General features: G+C 43.2%; 1 protein-coding gene across 1 annotated transcript in view; it reads left to right on the top strand.

The window, feature by feature from the left end:
• The window catches only part of SEMA5A (semaphorin 5A), a 297,989-nt gene that overhangs the window by 206,436 nt on the left and 64,395 nt on the right, over positions 1-27,158 (top strand). Inside the window, exons 11-13 of the mRNA XM_032861862.1 lie at positions 6,553-6,670; positions 15,656-15,837; positions 21,988-22,131. Of these exons, the coding sequence (XP_032717753.1) occupies positions 6,553-6,670; positions 15,656-15,837; positions 21,988-22,131 (444 nt within the window). The remainder of the gene's footprint in view (positions 1-6,552; positions 6,671-15,655; positions 15,838-21,987; positions 22,132-27,158) is intronic.

Genomic DNA, 27,158 nt, shown 5'->3' with positions numbered 1-27,158 from the left:
CAGTCCTCTGAGTCCTGTCGCACCATTGTCTGAGCTTCTCACTTAGTAGTTAGCCCTCCCCATGCTGTCAGGCAACATTCATGAACGTACTCTGCCTTCCTTACAAGACTGAAAGTTCACTCCTGGTCTTGGTGTCTTCAACACATGGCATCCTGCCAGGTAGTCAAGAATATCATTGTGAATCTATCCAAATGTGCAGTTAAAATATTTTGTACCACTTAATAGAAAACAGTGTGGTGTGTCACATTGCCTGCTCAAATAAAGAGCTCATGGCATTTTCAGATTTAGTATTTTTGGTCTAGAATGTTTTCAAACACCCCAGAACTCAGTATCATATTGTAATACACAATTATGTTTAGAGATTAATTAGAATAACTGTATGTATCCCATCCCCCAAAATGACTTTTTCTGATTTACTATATGATATAACTTAATCCTCAAAACAGTCCTATGAGCTGATTATTATCATCCCAGTTTCGTGGGAGCAGAAACTGAAGAAAGTATATGTTTCAGGTGGGTTCACCAACTGAAAGACGTGGGGCTCTCTTCCAATGCATTCCTCAAACAGGGTCCTGTCTCATTAGAATTTTTTCAGTCTTATTTCTAGTAAGACAGTGTTTTTAATGCAAATCTTAAAAGCAGATTCAGAAGTATAGAGTGACTTTGGTCATTAGGAATAAGACAATTCAGATTGTGTTAGGAATTAGGGCAAAGATCGTTCATGAACAGAAATCCGTCTATCCCACTACTATCATGAGGATAGTAGAGATATGTTAAGTAAATAGACACGCAGTTTTTGCACAGTATTTTAAAGTTTGCAGCACTTACTAGGAAACCCTAAATCTTGACCGGACCTCCCGGGCTTTCTGCTCATTCCTCTCCTCAAGGTTCAACCGAAGTCTGGCCTCCATTTATCTCACCCTTTAAACTCCCCAATTTCCCTCCCACCTCAGTGCCTTCCCCATCCCATGTCTGTCTCACTGCCAACTGTTCTGTTTTTCCTAAGCCATGTCAAATGGCTCCCTCCTCTTCATCTTACTGATGCCAGCTTAAATGCCACTCCCTGGGTATTTCCTGACCCCAGACCCATCCATCCAAACAGGGTTTCCCTCTTTGGGTTATTCCTTTGGAAATGGTTGTTGCCACTTTTCAGTGTTTATTTCCTTTTCCAAAGGATAAATTCTTTGTCTGCTTTGCTGTCCATGGTACCCCCACTGTTTTCAGGTTGGTTCATGGCAGGTGCTTGTAAGTGTGCCCCAAATGAATGAATGTTGGAAACACTTAAAATCTCATGTTTAATGAATGCATTTTCTTAATATGGCAAAAATTCTTAAGATCAAAAATAAGCTGATTTAATGAAAATTAGTGTAACAGAAACAAGTCAGATAAAGACACTGACACTTAGATAATCTAACATGCGAGAGGATTGTATTCAGAAATTATCTCCAGCTGCCTAGAAATACAGTAGAAGAGTTTAATGAATACACCTCTTTTCCCTATTACCCAAATTAGCAAATAGCATAACTGTAAACTTTAAAATTTGAAGGAAGTGTTTAGTTAAACAATTAATATCACTGTCCCAAAAAAGGGAAAGTGGTTTATCCTTCTTCTAGAATTAAGGCCTGTGTCTAAATAGACCTTTAGCTCTAGGACATATTCTCAATAAATATGTTTTTAAATTAAACTTTCAGATTCTGACCAACATATTTTCTGAATTTAGATACTTCCAAATACCAAAGTAATATATCAAGTGAGAATAATCTAAGGTTATTAACAAAATGTGGAAAGTTTTTTATTAAAAAGATTCATCATACAAAGAAAAACATTTTCAAAGTGCAATGAAGAAAAGCTTCTTTCACAATGGCCATATTAGTAAGACATCTGTGATTTTCCATGCCATCTCTTTAAAAGACCCGCCTTCCCAGAGCAATGAGTTATGATCATAGGTTTTTCTTAAAGTGTACTTTGGAGTAAGGGTAGGGCTCATTTGAATTTTGCTATGGCCTGAAATATTTTGACTGAGGAAAATATACTTATCTATAAATGGAATTTTTAATGAATGGATATTTATGCCAGGAGAGGAGTTTTAGTAGTTTAAGGGATAAGTGGAATGTTAAGAATGTGCAAAGCCCTCAACATTATGGGAAGAAAGAGATGTTTTTACAAGCAGCTTTTCATTGAAAACAGCTTAAATATCCTGTGTAACCCTGTGGCATTGTTTCGGTTCTGCAGGCAGATTTGCAAAGACAAGCCAGGGGCAAAGTGAGGGGGTTGGTGGAATTTTCCTGTTTTGGGATTTTTAATTTTTGTCTAATCTTCATGTTGCTTTAATAAGAAACATTAAAAGGAATTCATGCCTTTTGAATCATTCTGTAAGTGTAGCTTTGTCCCGTTTGCTCACCAGTTTGACGATGGGAGCATGTGCAGAGAGGGTTCCCATGGGTGATACCCACCGTGGAGTCAATATGGCGGGTGGGCTCAGTAAGACATGGACACTGTGGGTCAGATCTCACTGTCTCCACCAAGGGAGTCACAGCAGGATGCAGAAGCGTTCTTAGTTCTCACTGTGCCTGGATCTGTCTCATAGTGGAGGGGTCTTCAGATTTCTCGAAACTTCCCACAGAATAATATCTGCACAGGGACAATTTGCTGACCCTGAGCTTAGTGACAATACGCGAAATATCTTATTTTGTAGATACGAAAACACACACTTCCCTGTCTTATACACTCACTGGTTTATTTTCATCTCTCTTCTTTAAAAAAAAATAAATCAACTGTATGTCTTAAAAATGATGAGTTCTTTAAACTGAGAAATGTGAGATATGCTTTACATACTATAAATACAGGAATACAGGTCAAATTCTCCTCTAGGGAGCTGATCATTGCAGTGAATTTTTATTTTAAAATAAGTTATTAAAAATCATATTCCCAAACCTCAAGAACTAGAGAGTTTCAGAAGCTGATGCTCACACTCTGTGTTATAAAGTTGTGTTTAAAAAAGATGTTGTCTGAATTTGGTAGAAAAAGGAAAAAGAAACCGTACACAGCTTCCTTGTTACTTAAGTGCCAGGTCTGCTTGTGTGGGTATGAGGATTGGGAAGTTTAGGTTAAAAAAAAAATATAGTTTTTTGTTTGTTTGTTTGCTTGTTTGTTTTAATTCAACAAACGGAGGGAGGAAAGGAGAGTTGCTAGAAATGCATTTCACATGGATCATAGACAAGGAGGCTAATGAAATGATACTATAAAAGGATCAGAAGGAATCCTGCATAAATGTTTTTATGATTTTTTAAGTGTGGAAGCTCTTTCAAAATATGGCACAAATTTCACATGCTGTGAAGGAAAAGATTCATAAACTTCACACCATAAAATTTTGAAACATTTGTAGCTCAAGAAAAAATATTTAATAACAAGTAGGGAAAGTACTTGAAACATTACTGATAGAGGGTTAATTTTCTAATATGGAAATTTTCACTTGCAATGACTACATAAAAAGAGTGAAGCCAGTTACTCAATCAAAAAGAAACAAAAAACAGGAATTAGTTACAAATACGAAATTTACAAGAAAGGAAATATGGGTTAGGGTTAGTGCGCACACACACACTAAATTTTAATCTCACAACTGAACAAATAGATCAGAGAGCTAGAAGAGTGTTTTTATCTATCAGAAAGGGCTAAGTTAAAAAAAAAAAAAGGCAACATCTAGCATGGAATAAGGAGAGGAGAAAGAGTTCCCCTCCGAACTGTTGATTGGTACAAAATCATTAATACCTATAACTTCTACCTCTTCAATGCCATGTATAGAAATTTATCATGTAGAAAATACATACAAAAGTATACATTACAACCTTGCTTTTAAAGGATTTAAATAAATGTTGGTTCTTCTAGGTAATAGAATACTGTACAGCCATACAAGGAATAAGGTAGAGCTGTATATTCTGGCAAGAAAAAAATGTGACAATATATTTTTATGTGTAAAAAGCAAAACCAAAGGCTATGGGAACAGTCCCTTTGTGTGTGTTTTATCTAACTCTACTCATTAAAAAAATAAAAATATATATGTATATAGAGACGCATCCATGCATGAATACTATTTGTGCAGAGAAAATATCCCCCAAATGAATAAAAATGTGAATAGTGCCTAGAAAGCATGTACTTTGTAGTAATTGTTTTGTCTGATTTTTTCATGTGCATCTACTGTATGCCTGGTAAGGTAGTTCAACAAGAGGCCTTTAGACTGGGGTGGCCCCAAAGCCTTGGTAGCTGACCTGAGCAGACTGAAACCAATGTCAGAGGCCCCACACTCGAATCTGGGAAAGTGAAACTTTGGAATGACCAATCCCAGTCAACCTGGCATTCCCAAATAAGGTCACCATTTAAGTTATAGTCAATCAAATAATTTCCTTGGGTTGCTTCCAAATCTTCTCCATAAAATTCTCTCCCCTACCTTCTGTTAGGAGAGCCTCCTAAGCACTTTTGATTTGAGAGCTACCAAATTCAAAATTTTAATGTGCCTCAGTTTACCTTTTAACATGTGTGCGGTAAACACACCATCAAGTTCTAATGAGGCTGTGGTGACAGGCAACTGTCCCACGCCCCTCTCCACCCATCCTAGTCCTGCTGGGAGAAGAGCCAGTAGTAACCATATCTGTTTGAACTTCTTCAGGTGGTAAATTAATAATAATTCCATGGTAACAATAAATAATAATTTTTACCCTATTGCTTGATTTATTATCCTTTGCGCTATCTTCCCCTGCCGTGGGACTTCAACTTCGTCTTTCTCTGCTTGGGTTTCTGCATTTTAAAGACTACATTTATTTCACTTAAAATAAATGCAGGAGCTAATCGAGGGATTATATTTGTAAGGTTCTGTGAGGGTGGGATGAGCTAACGAGACCAGGTTCTTAGAACGGTGCTTGATATGTGGTGATCATATTTGATATGTTAATTGATTATTTTGTATCATTAATATTAACAATTTAATATTACTTATACTACCTCCTTGGCCCATGTTTGATGGTTAGACTGTGATTTCTAGACCTACTCTTGGTTCACTGGTAATCCGCTAACAGATTCTCCCAGCCCGAAGGGCCCCTTCCCTCTAAGAGGACATTAACACTTTGCGCTGCACTAGCCTGCCTTTCCTCTCTCTCATTTCCTGCACATCTGACCTCTTGGCCCCTTCAGAGAGGGAATTCTCAGGTCTTCAATGCCCTGCTTGCCTGTGGGGTCATCATTTGTATAATTCTGGCTCAGTCACTGTCACGCTGTCTGCTCCCCTCCACCCTTGAACACCTCTTGTCTTCACAACATAGGGCCAAATTCTTCATCTAAAGATGCCTATGTGCTGCGTGAACTCTTTCACAGAGACAAAGCCAAAATAAAGTATCCACCATCTGCAATACTTCTGAAATAACGTATTGAATATATTGCTGTTGGAGCTATAGTAAGTTACTATTAAATTTATTTTTAATAAATTTAATAATAATAATAAAATAAATATTAATTTATTTTTAAGCTATGGTACCCAAAAGGAAGACTTTCCTGTTTTATTAAATTTAGACCATGTTGAAGGGTTTGGGGTATATTTGTTTGTCCTTGGGCCAATTTCTTAAATCTTCTGTGCCTCAGTTCTCTTATCAATGAAGTAAAAATACTACCTCCCTCATTAGAGTTAAGTGTCTAAATGATATAATAAATTGATATATTATAGTAGTGTTCAACAAATAACATCTGTTATTAAGGTAATGATGATGATAATGGTGGTGGAAGAAGTGATGGTGGTGATGATGGTGGTGGTGGTGATGGTGGAGGTAATGGTGGTGATGATGGTGATGCTGATGGTGGTGGAGATGATGGTGCAGGTGATGATGAGGGTGATGGTGGTGATGATGGTGGTGGTGATGATGGTGATGATGGTGTTGATGGTACAGGTGATGGTGATGATGGTAGTGATGAGGGTTATGGTGGAGTTGATAATGGTGATGATGGTGATGATAGTGATGGTGGTAGATGTGATGGTGGTGATGATGGAGGTGGTGGTGGTGGTGATGATGGTGGTGGCGATGATGGTGGTGATGGTTATGATGGTGATAGGGGCGATGGTGATAATGGTGATGATGATAAAGTGAAAATAATGCATCTTATAAAAGTTGTATCTGAAAGATATAACAGGTTTTCAGCAAATACTGTCTGTTGCTAAGGGGGTGCAGTTGATGGTGATGGTGGTGGTGATGACAATATCTAGCATTTTTAAGCATTGAAAAATTTTGACTAGCTTTATTCATGACACCGAAAGGCTCATGTTGGTATACACAGTCCCTTAGTCGTCTGCCCTATATCTTAGGAAAAATAGAGGTATTTCAACCAAAAGTAATTGATTTAATTAGATACTTATGGGCATATACATACATTGTTCTCTAGTGTGCAGGCTGAAACTTGGTTTCTCCTAACTAGTTCCCAAGTCAATTCATCAGGGCAAGACTCACCTAAGCTCGCGTCTGTTACTGCGTGGGTAAGGCCGCTCTCTGTTGACCTTTGCGTGTGTGTTTGCAGCGCCTGCATTGGGGCCCAGGACCCTTACTGTGGCTGGGACATGGTGATGAAGAAATGCACGAGCCTGGAGGAGAGCCTGAGCATGACGCAGTGGGAGCAGAGCACCTCCACCTGTCCTGTAAGTGTGCGTTTTCTCCAGCCTCAGAAAGCACCGTCCATGGGAACCCATCCATGGGAATCCTAATCCATGTCCTGTCCGCACGTTTGGAACCTTCCTTGCAAACCCAGTCTGTGCTCTCTCAACTGGTTCCCCTCTGAGCTTTCGTTAGAGCCACACAAGATGTTGCCATATGCTTTTTGTCTGCTTTGAAGAGACATATCTTAAGAGAAAACTCTGCTGCTTTGCTAGTGGGGTGTAATATCTCTGTTTCATTCTTGTGTTTTCTCTCGAGATTGGTGTGGACTCTTGCCCTTTTTAGCATTAATAAAATAGTGACTCCACACCCACCAATTTCCCATGGAAGCTATAATTCTAGAAACTGAGATAAGTAGAGCTTTTAAAATAATAAAATAAAGGCTATAACTATTGGACCCCATGTGGGACAGTCTCAGGGTCACAGGAAGGTCTGGGAGAAAGAGCGTGATGGCCATTCCTACTGTGAGCCCCCAGAATGAAGAGCCTCACTTCCATTTGGAGCCAGTTCTCGAAATCTAGGAAAAACAGTTTCCTTTGCCAGTTTTTTTGCTTGAGGCCCCACATGTAGGAGCCAGCTTGTTTGTTTTCCTTTGTCTCTAGAACTCTTCGTGCAATAATCTCAAACTCTTTTTCTGGCCTCAGACCATATGACCAGTAGCTATTAACCTCCACACATTTGAAAACCGATTGAGTCACTGTGCTGTCACAGAGCTGCTGGTCCCTGTGACTGTCAGAGCTGGCTCACTTCTGCAGGGGAGAGCGGGAAAAAGAAGCAGCATATTCCTTTTCTTGAGATCTGCCCTGTTGCTCCCAGCAGAACTGCCCATGGCATCTGGGTGGTCACCTGCTCTTTTCCTCACCTAAACCTAAAAAGGCTTTCCTTCAATTTGTGAGGGGAACATCAGGCAACATGATATGAGGAAGGCCAGGGTTAGTAAAAACAGCATCATCTCCCAAGGGTGGGCACGAGATTGAAGGCTTTTACTGCAAAGGTGTGAGATCACCGCTTCCGGGCTCTGAGCTGAACTTTGCAATGGGGTCTGCTGCTGGTCTGCTGGGTTATGTAGCTTTTTTTCAATGATTCTTGAAATTGGTTAGAAATATGACAGTGTTTGTGCCAAGTTCTTTCTCATTTCTGAAAATTCTTTAAAAGCACAAAGACATTCACCTTAAATCTCTGCAGCTAGAGAAAACATAAACACGGCTCTACATTATGGGCCCTTACTTTTGAAGAATCAGAGCCATTTTCTCATAGATGTTTGACCTTGCATTTTTAATGGCAAAAAGGGTAGCAGAATATAATAACAGTTCTTCTTAAGCAGTAAGGCCATCTGTGTATGACCTGGGGTTTTGTGGATATCTGAGACATCTACTTATAAAGATAGTTTGTAAGATATTTACTTGTAAAAAGATAAACTGAGGCATATTAAAAATTTTAAGAGTTTACCTTAGGAGAAGGGAAAAATGAAGGGGGAGAAATCAGAGTGGGAGAAGAACCATGAGAGACTATGGACTCCAGGAAATAAACTGAGGGTTTTAGAAGGGAAAGGGGTTGGGGGGATGGGTGAGCCTGTGATGGGTATTAAGGAGATCACAGATTGCAGGGAGCACTGGGTATTATACACAAACAATGAATCTTGGAACACTACATCAAAAACTAATGATGTTACTGTATAGTGACTAACATGACACAATAAAAAAAAACAAAACATTAAGGGTTTATTTGAACAAAATCTATTCCAATCAGGCAGCATCCAGTCTAGCAGATGGAAAGGAGCTCTGATGAGCTATACAAAGTCAAAGACTTTCATAGGAAGGAGTAAGGAAGTTATTATACGAGGCAAAATATCAGGTTGGTTATTGCAAAGTTACTTTCCTTAGTGGATGACGGGTCTACCAGGCAGATAACCTAACAAGTGTTAATCAGACATTTCCTGATTGGTTTAAGATTCTTTTTCTAAAAGAACCAAAACTGTAATTAAGTCTCAGTTTGGTGTCATGGGGCCTAGCATAAGAAACTCCATTTTGGGTCTGTAGGGTTTTTTTGTTTGTTTCTTTAAGATTTATTTGTTTGAGAGAGAGAGAGAGAGAAAGAGAGATGGAGAGCACATGCATGAGTGGGGAAAGGGGCAGAAGAGAATCATCAAGCTGACTCCCCACGGAGCTCTGCGCCTGATGATGCCCCTTGATCTCACATCTCGTAAGATCATGATGTGGACCAAAACCAAGAGTCAGACACTTACCAGCTGAGCCACCCAGGCGCCCTTGTAGGGTTGGGTGTTTTTTGTTTTTTGTTTTTTGTTTTTTTTGGCTTTTTTTAAAGTAACTATATTAATTGTGTATCTCTTTCTAAAAATCTCTCTTAGAAAAAAATGAGCTAGATGAAAATTATTAACATTATTACAGATCAGTCTTATTTAGGTATTTTTGAAAGCTATTAAATATAATTTTGCTTCTGTGTTCCTTTTTTATTTTGACTAAAATAGAAGAAAGGTTTGATTTTATTGGCCAAATCTACTGTACTTCATCATTTCTGATATGCCACTGTTGTTTTATAAGGAAAAAATATGCTGGGATGGATGGCATGATGGAAACTCATTTCAAAGATGTTTACTATATATAAGTATAAATACACATACACACGTATATTAAAAAATCTTATAATTGGTTAAATAATTTTCCTTACCTACATATCTTTATCCAAAGGAAATTAAGCCTTATAAGCTGAGGGATGTTTCTCCCCAGGCAAAGAACTTAACCTTATTTCAAACTTTATTCCCAGACTTCTTCAACTTAATTAGCTGCAAAGAATGAATTGTGTATAAGCAAAAACTGAAAAGAGCCGCAGTGTCCAAGGGGCTTGGCCTTAAAAATATTAGCGATCTAGATTTTATGAGATCCATGAACAAAATTTTATTTTTATTTTTATTTTTTATTATGTTTTTCACCACACAGTACATCATTAGTTTTTGTTGTAGTGTTCCATGATTCACTGTTTTCGTATAACAAAATTTTAAGAAGCAGTCATAGTATAAAATAGCAGCTCCCAGTAATGGTGACCATGTTCGCTCCCAAGGATGCCTAAACTTTGGGGTTGTTAAAGTGGATCACTGTTCCTTGGTTTGTGAATATATTCACTTTTTCAGTTCTAGAGATATTGCTTACCCCTAACTTCTTTAAGGAGAACTGAAGTGTTTTGTCATCGGCGGTAGAAGTTCCAAGAACCCCCTTCTTTGGGCGAGAAGTTCCTTGCCCTCCCGTGCTCACTTGTGCTTGCCCTTTGGCGAGTTTCTCCCAGTTCATGATAGTTTCTTTCATCTTGTTGGAGTAGAAATGGGACCCTGCGGGGGCAAACGGTTGGCGCTCAGGGGGTCTCGGTGGACCAGCGGAGATCAGGCGCACATACGCAGAGACGCAAGGCTACAGCTAGAGGGAGGCCGGAAGTCAAGTGGAGGGATTTTTGAATGAGACCAGAGCATCTCACATCCAGTGTAAAATCACGAGTTGAATAAGAGCCTCCACTGAGAAAGCAGGGATTCTGCCATGTGGACCGAGCTCAGTGGGAGTTAGGCAAATGTGGAGTATGAGGAGGGTCGAGCGGAGTCTGGGGGGAACCTACCAAGTAAACGTTCATGAACTTCAGACCAGGGACTTTGCACAACGGAGTCCCGAAATGTCATTGCTGCGCTCAGAACCCAGGCAATCCTACGGTGTCTGGAGAGTTCAACTTGGTGACGGCCCCCAGAAACCCTCCAGGGGACTTGGTGCCAGAGAAGACCTACTTTCCACAACAAGATCCCCATTTTAAAATGTTTATATGCTGAGTGAAATAAGTCAAGCAGAGAAAGTCAATTATCATATGGTTTCACTGATTTGTGGAGCATAACAAATAGCATGGAGGACATGGAGAGTTAGGAGAAGGCAGTTGGGGGAAATTGGAAGGGGAGGTGAACCATGAGAGACTATGGACTCTGAAAAACTATCTGAAGGGTTTGAAGAGGTGGGGGGGTGGGAGGTTGGGGGAACCAGGTGGTGGGTATTAGAGAGGGCACGGACTGCATGGAGCACTGGATGTGGTACAAAAACAATGAATACTGTTATGCTGAAAGTAAATTTTAAAAAATGATTAAAAACATGTTTATGGATTTCTATTGTCCAGGAGACAGGACCATAGTTGGCTTTTATAATTGTAATCGAAAACATTCTCAGGTGAAGAAATTTGAAGTGCCCCAGCAGGATCTGAATTTACAGATCTAGAGTGACGTGGGTATTTACGTCCTGCATAACTAGCAGTGCTGCTTAGCAAGGAGAGTGTTGTCTTAGGAATCTCCCCGGGCTTTAGTGATGCCCGAATGCCACTCACATCCTCTGTGCAGACACGGTCACCAGCGTACTGTCCCGTGCATTGGAACTCTCCCTGTTCCAGAATGCACTGTGCCATATACTACACGGGCACCTCGATGTCTACAGTGACTGGCTCCTCCCCAGGACAGTGTGTAAGCAGCACCTTTGCAGTGAAAAGATATTTAGCAAGGACTGAGCCCAGAGCCTCCACTGAGAAAGCAACACCGTGGAGCACATCTAAAGGGTTTATAGAAGGTTCTAAAATTGCACTGGGAAAGAAACCAGGACGTGAATCCAGTGCTTCTGACATTCTGCCCACACTACGAGACAGAGATGTTTCCAGCTGCCAGCATCTCCCCAGAGCAGGGACGGACGTGTACACCCACCCACAGGTGACCCCGTGGTCACCTTGCACATTATGCTCAGTAATTCCAAACTTTGTACTTAAATCTATGGTAAAGGAAGGAAGAGGGAGCTGAGGTTAACTGTGTGTCTACACCATGTGCTGAGTGCTGTGTTAGGCCATTTCAGTGGATTATCTCATTTATGCCAGGATCACCCTGAGGCTAGGCATCAGTGCTTCCATTCTAAAGACTGCCCCTATCCGCCCAACCTGTCATAGCCGGAGCACTCCTGCTCACTCCTCTTCAAAGGTGCTCGCTCTCCCTCGTGTAGTTTGCTCATGGAGAGACATTTAGGAATGACATTGACATTACAACATGAGCCGGTCCTTTCCACGGAGCACATCCAATATCCTGTTGTGTTACAATCACTGACCAAAACGACATGAAACTTTGAAAATAAATGAAGATCTTTTGATGCCTGAGAAAACATACTAGTGGAAGATAGAAGACTTTGATTTAAGTATGAGGATAATATGTGGAGTGCAGAAAACCTTCATGATACACTCCAGGAACCTCGGCACCCAACGAATGCATCTTCACCCTTGATTAATTGGGAATTAATGAGCATGAGTGACTCAAATGCAGGATTGTGGATTACGCTCGTTAATAGGAACTGAACCTTCCTTGGCTAGCACTTGGGAATCCATTACTTCCCAGGTGAGGGGAACTTTGCTGTTATACAGTTAGGGATAAAAATGTACGGTGCTCGTTTCCATGACACTCTCACCAGGGAAGGATCAATGAATCGCATTACAGGAGGAAGTGGTGGAGATCACAATCTCTGGATTAGCTTGTTTAGCCCGATTGTTGGGTCTTTCACAACCAGTGAGATTGAATCAACTGAACCTCGACTGAACCTCAGTGTGCCTCTCTGTGAAATGGATGTAGGTACCAGGAACATTGTGAACACTGCAGAGTTAAGACGTGGAAATCACTCACCACAGCGCCTAGCATACACTACCACCTATATACATCTTACTATATAATATTTAGTAAGACGAAGCACATACCTCAAATACAAAGTCGCTTGACAGAAATCTGGAGATAGCACAACCAAAGATAAAATATTCTAGATAGCTTTATTTCTGATTTCTAAGGAAAACTAACAAAATATAAAAGTACTTACTCATGCGAGAAAGAGGAGTAGCAGAACCTTCCCCATTATTCACAGATCTGTTCCCTAGGAAGATTCTCAAACTAAGATACTCAGCATCAAAAAGGGGGCGGTGGGGTTAAGAGTGATGAGAGTCTGACCGCCCATGTGCTACCCGACCTCTGGCCAAAACAGAAAGCACCCCCTTACCTTGCAATTTATAATCATGATAGACTCTTACTGACAAGTGCCCAGCACAGTTCTTTCTCTTTCCAGCGTTTTTATTGTAGTAACTGTTCCATCCTTTCCTTTTTCTTTTTTTAAGGTTTTACTTATTTATTTTCGAGAGGAGAAGAGAGCAGAGGGTCAGTGGGAGAAGCAGACTCCCCGCTGAGCAGGGAGCCTGATTCAGGGTCGATCCTGGGACTCCGGGATCATGACCTGAGCTGAAGGCAGAGGCTTCACTAACTGAGCCACCCACGTGCCCCTTTTCTATGTTTTTCTACCTCATTCCACAACATTCTTTCATTTATCATCACTTATTTCGGGTTCTTTCTCTTTTTCTCTGTCTTTATTGGCCCATCTTTTGCTCATCCAGACAGTCGGACAGAGAACATGCATAACATCTCTTGGCCTAGAGACTATTATCTCCTGCTAGCGCCCAGAGGTTGGGGGGAAGGATGTCTAGTGCATAGGGTTCTTTCCTTCCCTGGGCGTTTTCCTGAGATGTCACTAACATCACGGCATGAGATGAAGGCATACAGCATAGTGACATCACTTACCTGAACTGTGAAATGATCACCCCAGTAAGTTCTGGTAACACCCATCATCTCATACAGATACCCCCCACCCAGAGGTCTTTCCCAAGAGGATCTCCCCTCTTGCAACAATCTGGATGATTCTGTTTCCTCCACATTCGTGTGTCATCATTGTGGTGTATGTCTCCCGGCCTCAAAAATCTTCAGTTTCTCCACATTCTGTGCTGCATGGAGTTTCAGATTTCTTCAGAAACTCCTGCAGCTAAAGAGATCCTAACAGTCTCCATGCCCGTTTCCTTGCTGTGTTAGACGGAAGAACAGATGCCAAGGGGGTTTGAGAGAGTCTTTCTTGCCCCAGTCCTCTAATCTGTCTCCCGTCTGCCCTTTCTGAAGCTTCTGGTGGGGACTTGTAAGCCTTCAAAGATCACAGTAGCGCCCCCTCCCTCCCTCACCGTGCTGGGCGGTCCTCACCCCTCCCCGTCCACTCTCTGCCCCCTGGCCTGACCTGCCCTACTTCCGGGCTGTCCCCCACCCCAGCCAGGCTTCCCTGCTGTCTTGGGGTTAGACAACAGGGGACATAGGCGGGAGCAGAGAAACTGGGGACTTTCTTCCTTGCCCTCCTCCAGCTTAGGCTGTAGCTCTGGTTGGGATTTCTGTCCCTGTGATAGCCCTGTCAGGCCGCCCTTCCCCAGGCGCTGCCCCTCACTCGGCCGCCATTACCTGGTCTCTGTCTCTGAGAGGCCTACGGTGGTTCCACGTGGGGCTTCGCTGGCGTGATTTCTGTTCAGTCACAGCGAAGGCGGTGGCCGATTGTCCCTGCACAGGAGCCGTTGGGACCAGAGATGAGAGTGAGTGCATGATGGATGTGGGAAGCCCCGAGAGTCAAGGCTTTGCTGCTTGAAGGACACTTTTGTGTGAGGAATTCGTGGCCTGACTCTCCTGAGCGGCTCCGTTCTCCAAGAAAACCCTGAAGGCTCCAGGACAACGTACGGTCCGAGTAGGAGCTGCGTTTTCATCCTGACTGCACGGGCTATAGGGACCTTGGAAACGGGGATATTTTCCTCTTGGGAAAAATCTGCCTTTGTGTTTCCGCTCCCATTCTGGGTTGGGCCCGGTGAATCCCCTCGAATCCAGCTCCAAACCCTCCTCTTCGCTTCTTTCGGAGAGAGCCAGGCATGGCGCGGGTTCTGGATTTTCATGCACCTCGCTGGATGGGAACGGTTATAGTACTGACAGGAAGGGAGGACGGAGAGGGTCATACTGCGGCGGCTGCAGATGACCCACCAGCCACATCACAGCAAAGGAGGCTGGTTTGTGGAGACTTTTTGCTGCTGTGTTTGGAGAAATGATGGGACGAAAGTAAAGCTCACCATGTTTTCACTGAGTGTTGGCACTTCTCTGAAATGGGAAAGGACAGATACAGTTTGTAGCCTCCAAAGAATGAATCACTTTGTCCATGGAGCCTCTTTCGTGAGGATGGTGGGGCTGTAAAAGTGCCCTCCCAGGGACCCCTGGGTGGCTCAGTCCCTTAAGCGTCTGCCTTGGGCTCAGCTCATGATCTCAGGGTCCTGGGATCGAGCCGGCATCAGGCTCCTGCTTCTCCCCTTCCTACTCCCCCTGCTTGTATTCCCTCTCTCACTGTCTCTCCCTCTCTGTCAAATAAATAAGTAAAATCGTCAAAAATAAATAAAGAAAGAAAATAAGAAATTAAAAAAAAAAGTGCTTTCCTCGATCCCCATCCCAGACCTGAGCTTGCTGGGCAGCCAGCCCCTCCTCGCCACCTTGCCCCGCTCAGAACTCAGCCCCTGGGGCTTACACCAGAGCGGGATCCGCTCCACGCCCAGCCCTTCCTCGCAGGCTGGCAAGCCCTTGCGGGGGCAGAGGTGTTACAGACCCATCCGCCTGGGATGCGCCTACCGACTCCTACAGCCCCGGTTGCTTAAATCAGCTATAAATTGAATGTTGACCATTTGCAGTGACATTTGAGCTAGGCCGATCTGAAATGGAACTGTTTGAACTTTGTCTTTTTTTTTTTTTTAAGGGACGTAAAAATGCAGCAGAATCACACATCTGTGATTTTTCATTTTAGTTCTGCTTGTTCTTTGGGTTTCTCACGTTAGTGGAAAAATCTGGGGTGAACCTCATTGCCCAGCCATTAGCAGTCCCCCTTTCCCTCCCCCACCCCTCCCGACCCCCTTCTCCCCACCCCCAGCACTGTCTCCACCAGTGACCTCTGCTGTGTCCTTACGAGATACCTCTTTAATGGCAACACTAAAATATTCCGCATGTGTTCTGACATATAATCTTGAGGTTTGCCTGTTTATAGCCTTGACCCTGGCTGACCTCCTCATTTGTCTCCTCTTCCTAGACAAGGAATCTCACGGTGGACGGGCACTTCGGCGCATGGTCTCCGTGGACGCCCTGCACGCACACGGACGGCAGCGCCGTGGGGTCCTGCCTGTGCCGCATCCGCTCCTGCGACAGCCCGGCCCCCCAGTGCGGCGGCTGGCAGTGCGAGGGCCCCCGCGTGGAGATCGCCAACTGCTCCAGGTGCGTCCCCAACACACTACCCCCACGTGTGCGCACAGGCGGGAAGTCCTTCTTGGTGACCTTCCCTTTTCAAGAGAGAGGCGGCGAAGGGCAGCCGCTCACCACGTAAAATTACGTGATCTATGGAAGGAGATTGTAAATTATAAATTACGTTAAAATCTAAACCTGGGTAATATGTTCATCGCTGGATCAGGAAACATTTTTAACGCACACGATGTTCTTGGCTTGTTGGAGGGAAATGTCCATTTCAATCAAAATCCTCTTCTGGAACATTCAGGCTACTTTAGGTCCCTCCTGGGAGGACACATACGTTTGTGGTGAACTGGCCACGCGGGTCAGACGGGGCTTCTCCCATGGGCCTTTCCCTTTGCCAGCATCAGTGTCTAGAAGCACGCGAGTGCCATCGACCCTCCACCGTGACCTCGCCATGAGGTGGTTCCTGGGAATGAAAGCAAGTCTGAAATCAGATCTGGCGACACCTAGTCGATGACACAGCCAGTTCTTGCGAGCGATGGCGTCCCAGCTCCCCGTCCCTGAGGCGTGCGGACATGGACGCACGTGGAGGTTTATGGAAAGCAGATGTGACGCTTCTGGTGGCACATTAGCCAACCTTCTAGTCGGACCTGGGAAGGGAGCCTCTGCTATTCAGGCAGACACTTCATGAGCGAAAGCGCCCAGCCTTGTACCCAATCCCTCCACAAAGACGTATGCATGGGGATCAGCTCATCCAAGCCTAGGGTCACTTAAAGCATCACAGGAAAATTATTCCGGCAGCCCATGTGCTGGTAAGCAGCCCCTCCTGCAGATTAGGGAGGCAGGATGCACTTTGCCTCTGGAGTGTGAGCAGCAAAGTCATGTGGTTTTGGTAGTCTCAGAAGCTACCCATGGAGTCAGTGTTCCCAGAGCTGTAAAGGACAGATCTGGGGTAGCAGCAGAGCTCACGTGTCCACGCATGCATGGAGTTCATTCACCATGTTTGTACGTAGACGGTCCAAGTGTCCTGGGGCCGTCTCCTCACAGCGACGTGCTCTTCTCCCCCCAAAAGAATATTGCCGACCTAGATACCCCTCAAATACTTGCACATTGGCATATAATTTTTTTTGTCAAAAGTTTTAATAGTTGCAAAGATATAATTTGTTACATCACTATTTAAATGTATAATGGAATCTCGGTGTCTTTGTGATTTCATAGCTACCTGCCCATTTAAAAAATCGATGAGCAGGCTCTCCTTTAATATTTAGAAAATTTATGTTTTTCCATCTTTAATTCCTTATTTCTATTCTCTTTCCTTCATAGAATGTTATCCTCATATATTACATTTATAGGTGGAAGTCTTATATTGGTCGCTATATCCTACCACCCTGCAACTACCACAAAAACAATTTATATGAATGGAACTTGAAAACAAGATTTTTATTTCTGATAACTGCAGGCTTTACATTTTATTTTTTTATTTTTATTTTTTTAAGATTTTATTTATTTATTTGACAGAGAGAGCACAAGCAGGGGGAACGGCAGGTAGAGGGGGAAGCAGACTCCCTGCTGAGCAGGGAGTTCAACACAGGGCTGGATCCCAGGACCCTGGAATTATGACCTGAGCCGAAGGCAGATGCTTAACTGACTGAGCCACCCAGGCACCCCTAGGCTTTACATTTTAAGTATATGTTTTGAAAATTAGCATACAAGAAATCTAAAAATCATGAATATTACATGTTTTGACAATCTTTTAACACTAGAAAGTGAGGTTTTATTGGAAATCCATTCCTTTGGGCGATTGTTTTTAATTCCCATCTACATTTCCTATTCAGGCATGAATGTAACCTCTTGCCTGACTCAGGGAGGGCATAGCATCAATTCCATTCTGAGGTTTTTATTCTTCTGGTTACAAGCACTGACAGGTATGACTTCCATACATTGATGGAAATGTAAGATTACAGCATTTTCCCTTACTTCACTGGATTCTTTCGAAATCATCTGCCGAAGGCCTGGTAATCTAACACCAGAGATTGTCTTTATTGCCCCATATCAGTTGATAACCTGTTTATGTTGGTGTTCAATTTTGTTGGAAGCAAAAAATCGCAACCCACCTAACCTGCAAGCCAACTTTTTTGCTCATTCGGTACTGACAGGTGCTCCCTCAGTGCGAGCAAAGTAGCACATCAGAGAGCCTTTCAGAAGGCTGATCAGAGGATTCCAAATTAAACATGTTACTCTTTGTGTATAGACACCTTATCTAACCCAATATACTCAGAAAGTGTTGAGAAATTCCAAATACTGCTAACTCAATACATTTTGTAAATATGTCTTTGAATTTTTTTTAGGATTATTTATTTATTTATTTGCATGCAGGGAGAGATAGAGGGAGAGGGTAGAAAGCAGACTCCCCGCTGAGCACAGAACCCTTTAGATCCTGAGATCATGACCTGAGCCAAAATCAAGAGTCAGATGCCCCACCAACTGAGACACTCAGGCGCCCCCACAAATATATTTTTGATTAAATGCTTTTATCACATCACATCATTTAAATATTTTTTCTCAATATCCTGGAGCAGCAGATTGAAGTCATTCAATGTATGAAATGAAATCCACAATATAAAGTAATTAGCTTAGCCAGACTTTCCAAACAGGGCCAAGTCAGACTTACTATCGATCAGAAAAATCTGGCTTTATTTTATAATTAAAATGACTATTTGAAATTGCATCCGCATGACATCATGTCACTTTTGAATTCTAATTTGTAGGGAAGGAGGGAGCGAGACATGGGGAGAGGGAGGAGAGAGAGAAATATAGCTAGCCACATAGGAAGGGAGGAGGTCAAGGGAAGGGAGGACTGAGCAGTGCAGTCGGCCTGAAAAGGACTCAGCTGATTGCACAGAAAGCCCCATACCTGGGGCAGCCCTTGATGGTGGTTCCATCCTCTCAGCCACAGGTCCTAGCCCAGGGACCTGGAGAAATGAGAGCCTCTGTCCCGCCAGGGGGGGCGTGGCATCCAGCACTCAGTGCTTCCACAGCTGGGGCTAGAAGCAGCCCAGTCCCTAACAAAGCTCTGCTCTGTAGTGTATCTGAGCCCAGAACACCCCAGCTGTCCTGGAACTGAGGAACCAGGAGAACGGTTCCGACAGGGATGCACTGGGTTGATTTCCTGTTTCCTGCTTCTTGTCCTGTGGTTGCCTCATTGTTTAACTGCGCTCAGGGTGCACCTTCTCCCTTGCCCCCATGTGCCATGACAGCACAGCATCTTCTAACTTGAATCAAGCATCAGGACAGCTGCTCGAACTAGTCTTCAGGCACTCTCCTCACTTGCTTGTTAATTTGCTGTATTTTTTTAAAGCATTATTTTGTTTCCATGAGCCTGTTTAGAATGCAGAAGCTTCTGGGCAGTCCCTCACGCTGCAGATCAGAGCGGGAGATCACGTGTAAGGAGCCCAGAGAGCCACGGCCTTCCTACCCAGGAGGAGAGGCGGGTGGGATGCGGAACCGCGGGGTGCGAGGACCCGCTGTGCCCACTGCTCTCCTCCTCAGGCCAGCCCAGGTCACTTCACCAGGTTGAACAAGCTTCACATTAGATTTTTACGTGATTACAGGAAACAGCCGTATCAACGTCGCATTATGCGTAGCGTTTCTTCTGTAAGACTGAGACGGCTGCCATCCAGGCATGGGAGAAACTTTACAGAAGTTAGAGAGCTGTTGCGTTTGTAGGCCGTGGTCAGCGAGGAATGTTCCCTGTGATACTGTTCGAGGAAAAAAAGACTGTCAGATGCACGCGTGCAGCTTGTTTATTGATACGTCATTGGCTTCGGTTCTAGTTGAAATGTCATCCTCTGAGCAGATCTGCAGTATCATTAGTAGTTATTTTAAGATTAGTAATTGAATAAGTGAACCCCTTTTAGGGATGCTTTAAAGGCAGAAGTGGGTTGTTGTGGACTGATTGAATCCTTGAAATTCTCTGTCCGCCGCTTGGTGCTACTTCATGGCTACTATGATGTCTGCTGCTGCTGCTGCTTCTTTTTTCTTAAGATTTTATTTATTTATTTGACAGACAGAGATCACAAGTAGGCAGAGAAGCAGGTACAGAGAGAGGGGGAAGCAGACTCCCTGCTGAGCAGAGAGCCTGATGTGGGGCTCGATCCCAGGACCCTGAGATCATGACCTGAGCCGAAGGCAGACGCTTAACCCACTGAGCCACCCAGGCGCCCCTGATGTCTGCTTCTAAGCAGCATTTGCAAGACCGCAAACCCAGGGCCATACAACAGACACACACACAGACAATTGCACTCATGGAATTCTTCGCTTACTGTTTTTCTCTTATTTATAAATACCTCCATTGGTCCACTTCTCTGTCTACACCAGGTTCCCTCTCTTGTAAATAGAATATATTATAAGATGTCATGTTTGTTAAAAGATTTAAGAAATTAAGAATTAAACAAATGTAAAAATTACACAATTTTGGAAGGAGAGTTTCCTGCACTATCGAGCTGTTTTCCCAACATATATAGAACTTTGAAAGTAAAAGGGCCATTTCATTTATGTTGAAATGACTATTTTTTAGAAAATGAAGTGAATTACTTGGGTAATTTTTTAAATTGCATAGGTAACAGGGTATAAGATATTTGCTAATTATCTTCACGAGAAACTTGGATTTGTCTTACTTTGTGATTACTTGGTTAAATGATCATAAAGCAGCTTTATGATAATATAATACATCAAAGCATCACTATATATTTCATTCATATCATGAAGAAGTTTCAGAAAATAGAGAACTATGAAATATACTAAGAATTTTCTCAGAGGAATGTTCATTTGAACTTATTATAGAAATTATATGTTCACAATATTGCTTACACCTCAAGCTTCAATGGCACAGTTGCAGACCTGCATATTTTTAAAGGAATGTATAAAATAATAATAAGAATTAATGTCGTTTTTTTTCCAGTAGAAAAGAAAATGCTCTGAGGATAACATAGTGTAGAAATGCGTATGTGATCAGTAAAGTGTAAACGGATTCCAGCTGCAGTGGGCTGCTCACATGGGAGTTTGAATTCCAGATTTAACAGATATTTTGACAGTTAAAATCTTTAAAAATGCTAATGATTCGTTTTTTAATGGCAGGGATTAACTACTAAGGGAAATATTTAAATTATAAACATTCTGAATACAGGCATTTCCAGGGAAAAGTACAATATTAAAAATAAAATCCTCCTCTAGCTGTCAGTGGTGGTTCTTGTTATAAACCACTTTTATACAGGCTGTTTATTTTACTTTAATTTTATGTTTTGTATGCCTATCATATTATATTTATAATAACATAAATACAGTTATGTGCAATTTGCACTGCTGTGTACGTTCTATATCTTTGTCAAACTGTGAGAAAATAGCCAAGAATCTGAATTTAATAATTCTTCATTTGTAATAAAGTTTGTTTTAAAGCTTTGGCCATTATAATGCTCGTTGGACATTACGAATGCTATCAAGAGAATTACTGATTTTCTTTGATATTAATAGATTTTAAAAGTGAGCATTATAGGTAGTTTTAGATGCTATTTTGTTCAGATGTGCACTTTTTACAGATTCTAAATGATATGTTACAAGTCAAAGCATAAACTCTACAGGTTCAGGGATTTATCTCTAATTGCTTTTCAAGGAAATAGACTTATTTTTCATTAGTTAAACTTTTTCATAACTAAAAATTTTTAATAGTTTCTAATACAGAATTTTCTCAGAGAAATTTTCTGAAATTATTATAAAAACTATTCCAATTATTGAAGTTATAATAGGATTATATATTCAAATTATTGTGGATTACTTGAACAAATTAATAATAATAATAATAAATAGTAAATAATAAAATAATAAAAATAAATTAATTTATAGAACAAATTAATATGATACCTTATTTTTAGTGCACTGTAAGTGTTACTGCCCAAGGTCCAACCTAAACTCTAAAATCAGCCAGCCAGGAGCAGGATCTCCCCGGAGCCCAGAGTCCCATGACACAGCACGTCCAGTCCTGTCCTGTGGCTCCAGTTCCCCTTCCCTTCCCAGCCCACAGTCCCGCAGTCCACGCGCGGGACACGGGAAGGTCATTGGAGGCGGGTGCAAGCAGGGATCTGGTGAGCCTGACTTTGTGACCCTGCTGCTTCCTCTCTCCAGGAACGGAGGCTGGACCCCCTGGACCTCCTGGTCTCCCTGCAGCACCACCTGTGGGATCGGCTTCCAGGTGCGCCAGCGGTCCTGCAGCAACCCCACTCCCCGGCACGGGGGCCGGGTGTGCGTGGGACAGAATCGCGAGGAAAGGTAGGTTCCGCTCTGGCCCCGACACCGCTGTCCTCTCGCTTCCTGCCATTCCAGTGCAGCCCGGGTTCCCTGCGGGCTTAGTCTGGGACGTCGCTTAGCTTTTCTGTAGCGTCCCTTTCTGTTGAGCCACATTGCCCTGTTCTTTTCCTGACATCCTTTAATTTTGATCGAAGCCTTGTGTGAACTGCATCTGAGCTCCAGCCGCAGCAGTTCCCACGAGGCTGGCTAGCTGAGCCCTTCCTGAGGGAGCAGAGATGCAGGGACAGTGGGCACCGCTGGGCTGGCCTCCCTGGGGACTCATTAGAATTCAACTAGGCCCGGTCTCAAAAGCTGCAGTTCCAGGTAGGACCTAAGGCAGCCCTGGGTCCCCACGGTAGCACTCAGATGAAGTAGAGTTTTCCATCAGAACTAAATCAAGCAGCTGGAACAAGGTGAGAACATAGTCCGGGTCTGACTGTATGATAATCACACACTGCTCTATTAACTTTCACCCAGGAGCGCAGGAGAACCCAGGAGAACCCAGATCCCATGCCACCTGTTACTGTAAGCAGGGGAAGGTTCTGTCTAGTCTGGAGTCACACAGTTTGTTGCTTTCCATCGAATCAGACATTAGGCCTGGCATCATAAAACCTACAGTTGTGATGGTTGGCTCTTTCTTGCATATGCAAAGTACATTCTAGTTTATGTTGTTGGGAGAAAATCCAAGCAGGTGAATCTCACATCGCTCTGGATTTGTATTCCACCATACTAATAGAAACGTACTGTATTGATCCGTGTGAAACAAAATGGCTTTCGGGACCTTTTAATTAAAATGTAGTAAGGATTATATCGGATCATATGGGTTCAGTGAGAGGCTTTGATAAAAATACCGTATGCAGTTATTTGCTATGTAATCAATATTTATAGAGACAAAACCAGTGGGTTTACAGTACAGATAGTTCCCTGCTGGGTATTTATTGTGACCTCAGAACAACCTGGGAGAATCATTCCTTTCTTTCTTCACTGTGTTCCTAAATTGCCAATTAAGATTTCATTCCTTTTGTCTCAGAGGGAAATGAAAGATGATTTTTACAAAGCAAGGTTGGTCATTTTTGAAGCAGTCCCCTGAGACAGTCTTGTGCAAGTCTATCTTTTCCGATCCAACACCAGTTGATAAGTGGGAAAGTCGTTTATGGGCGATTGTCTCCCTGCTATTTCTTAACTTTGCAAGATTTAAAACTGTTTGGAAGTTTTAACATTTTCTCCATCGTCACATGATACAGCCCATTCGGGCAAAGTCACCTTCATCAGTGCGAGCCTGCCCTGGAGACCCAGCACCTCTGCAGATCTGACGCCTGTTAGAGGCTTTCCTAGGCTGAACAACACAGGAACATGCTTTTTCAGTCTGTAGCTAACAGATATGTACATTCTGTGTGCACGTATGGTTCTTTGTAAGGCTGCGCATATGGGGAAAAATCAGGATGGCTAGCATTCTTGGGGGACTTATTCTTAAAATGTTCCCTTTTTAACAGAAAAAAAAGGAACACGCTCGTTTGGACAAGATAAACGTTTTGTATATGGAGAAGTATTTGAATGCCCATAACACATGGGTGGATGGTAAGGATAGGAATTTTGTAAGATTTTATAAAACTGAAGCTTCCCCATTAAACAGCTTTTCTAGGAGGTTAGCAGGCTATCAAGAAGTTCATGAAATCTAGAAAAACCAGAACGTGATATCTGTTTCTCGGTCTTCATAAGCAAACTGTTCTGAGATTTCTTTGTTGTGTTATGTGGGAGGTGTCTCCACCCATGTAATGTAAAGGAACACTGCCCCTTAGATATACTTGAGAACTAAACTCAAGATTTGAGGAGACTCTGGCCTCCCTGTCCTTCGTTTTCTCTTCCTGTGTAAAAATAGTTCCGAAAACTTGGTGGCGTAAAACAATACCCATTTATTATTTCACAGTCTTCGTGGATGAGGAGTGTCAGTATGATATCCCAGGGTTCTCTGCTCAGCCAGAGCTGTGGTCTCATCTGGGCTTCAACTGGGGAAAGGGCAGCTTGTGAGATCACGTGGTTGTTGTCAGCATTTAGTCCCTTGTGGACCATCAAATTGAGAACCTCCATTTCTTGCCAAACGAGCTTTCCCAATATGGTCACTTTCTTCCTCAAATCTAGCAAGGAGAAAAGTGTCCTCCCAAGATGGGCAGTATGGTTTTATATGGCCCAGTAGCAATGGGACATGCCATCACCTTGCCATATTCCATTGGTTAGAAGTCTCAGACCCTGCCTACACTCAAGAGGAGGACATTATGCAGGGTATAATTACCTGGGGACAAGGATCATTGGGGTCACCTTGGAGTATCTGCCACAGTCGATGGTATGTCCCTCGGTCATTTGTGTCCCTTCCATATGCAAAACATATTTCACCTCTTCCCAAGGTCCCCAGAAGTTTCATAGCATTAAATCATCTCCCCAGGTTCAAGAACCTTACTGTTTAAATCAGGCTCAGATATGAGTGAGGCTTTCTGGGGGTTGATCCTCTCAGTCTGTCAGCCTCTAAAATCAGAGTTGAGGTATCTGCCACCAATATACCCAACGTATGGTGGTGGGAGAGGCAAGGATAAAGCTACAGACATTTCTGTTCTGGGGCGAGAGAAGGATGGAAAGTATAGAGGAATCACTGATCTGTAGAAATTCTGAAACCTAGCCAGACAAGTGTTGGGAGTTGCCGGATTAAGTTTTAAGGTCTATGTGTAATTCTGCACGGTTCTTGGCTCTGCCTTCTGGGCTCTCATTTCTGCTTCCTGAATCATTTTTTCTTCACAAAAGTTAGCATGTGCTTGCGACTGGGTAGTTGTATTAACCTGTTTCCTGCCAGGAGAAATCTGGATTCTAGAAGCCTCATTCCATTTGTATTTTCTCCGTATGTTTCAGAGCAAGCTGGTATTTTGGCTGAAATTAACTTTATGGGTCGGCTGTGGATTCCCTGGAGGTTTACACTAGTAAACAAATCCACACCCACAGATCTTTTTTGAGATAGCCCTTCTCTGGCGGGGGAGCCTTCTGCCGTCTGAGGGACCGCACCCCATAGCTGGCTTGTGATGGAGGCCATCTGTGAGGCACACCCTCGCTCCTGACCTCCTGGGACCACCCTTTGTGGAACTGAAATTACTCTTGATCCTTTGGTCTTCCTGAGGTTTTAACACAAGGTTGTGTCCTCATATCAGGCTTTTTTTCTCTCTGCCACACAGTCCTCACAGTGCTCAGAAGCTGTTTATTATTTGTAGGGTATTTGCCATCAGGAGAGACTCAGAACTTCCAAAATTAGTCCATCCTGGTCCCTCCTGTTTGTTACTCCTTCCCGCAATTTTTCTTTTCTTTCCCTCACACATTTTACCAGAAGCACCAAGAAGACAGTGGGCAGCAGCTCCAGCCCTTTGCTGGAAATGTCCTCGGCGTTGGCACTTAACATTGACGTGTCCCGCTTTCCACAGAACCGCAGTCACAGCCTCGAAGCTTTCTGCCTCGTGTCACAAGGCTCTTCCTCCCCCCAGTTTCCAATCCTGGGCTCCTCTTTTCTTTTGGATTTTCGTGTTCCATTTCACTGTGAATTTTTCTCTTTGAATTTAGGTGTTTGGCTCAGTGGCAGTAATTACACTTATTGTGTCATATAACTATGACCCTATGTATTTCCAACACGTCATCACCCCCATCCTGTAAACAGTAAGCTGTGACTCCCCATTTTCCCCTCCTCCCAGACCCTGGTAACCTCTAACCTATGTTCTTTCTGTATGAATTTGCCTAGTTGAGATATTCCATTAAAATAGAGCCATATGCTGTTTGCACCTTTGTGTCTGGCTGATTTCACACAGCATAATGTTTTCAAGGGTCCTCCATGCCAGACCATGTGTCAGAGCTCCATTCCTCCTTTCCAGCTGAATAATACACAACTATATGGTTATCTCATATTGTATTTACCTCTTTACCCACCAGTCGGCAGGTGGGTCATTTCCACCTTGGAGCTATTGTGAAAAATGCTGCAGTAAACATTAGCATATGAGTGTCAGTTCAAGTCCCCGTTTCACTTCTTTTGTGTATAAACCTAGAAGTGGACCTGCTGGGTCTTATGGTAATTCTGTGTTTCATTTTTTGAGGAGTTGCCAGAGCATTCTGTACAGTGGCTTCACAGTTGTATGTTCTTGCAGCAGTGTGTGAGCCTTCCGTGTCGCCAAGCCCTTGCCAACCCATCCACCCTTCCTTCCTTCCTTCCCTCCTTTCTTCCTTCTTTCCTTCCTCCCTTCCTCCCTCCCTCCATCCCTCCTTCCCTCTCTCCCTTCTTTCCCAGAGGTATAAAGCAGTTATCTCATTGTGGCTCTGATCAGCATCTCCCGAAGGGCTGTTGATGTTGAATATCTTCTCCTGTGCTTATTGGCCATTTGTCTACTTTTTTGAAAATGTCTCCTTGCGTCCTTTGCCTGTTTGCTAATTGGGTTGGTTTTGTTGCTGAGTTTTAGTTCTTATCCTGTTTCTCTCTAAAACCTCACAGGCAGCATCCGCAAAGTCTCTCTGCCTGATCCACAAAATTCTCCTTGCATCTACCCATTCCCCAGTCCCAAAGCCATGTTCACATTTCTAGGTATTTTTCTCCAGGAGCACTGCACCTCAGGGCGCCAAAATCTGTTTCAGGAGTCATTACGTAACAATGTTACCACTGACTCAGGGCTGGAAACATCTCATGTGTATTGGCTCAAAGGGCCTGTAGGTTTGTAGCCTGGACATCGTAGCCCTGGGTCCTTTGCCCCAGGATTTTACGAGGCTGCGGCAGGCTGTGGACCATGGCTGTGGTCTCATCTGAGGCTTGACCGGAGAGGGTGTGCTTCCCAAATCCTATCGTTGTCAGGAGCATTCAGTTCCTCGGATGCTGTCAGACTGAGTCTGTGGGCCAGAGCTCCCTCCATCCCTCGCCGCCTACACCATTCAGGTCTGACTGCTTCATTCCTCATAGTGGTGGAACTGGAGATAGGGGAGAGCCTTCTTGAAAAAAA

Source organism: Lontra canadensis, unplaced genomic scaffold (assembly GCF_010015895.1).
Source record: "Lontra canadensis isolate GAN:19392208 unplaced genomic scaffold, GSC_riverotter_1.0 scaffold22, whole genome shotgun sequence".
In the NCBI taxonomy this organism is placed as follows: domain Eukaryota; kingdom Metazoa; phylum Chordata; class Mammalia; order Carnivora; family Mustelidae; genus Lontra; species Lontra canadensis.
This window is presented reverse-complemented; position numbering and strand designations above follow the sequence as displayed.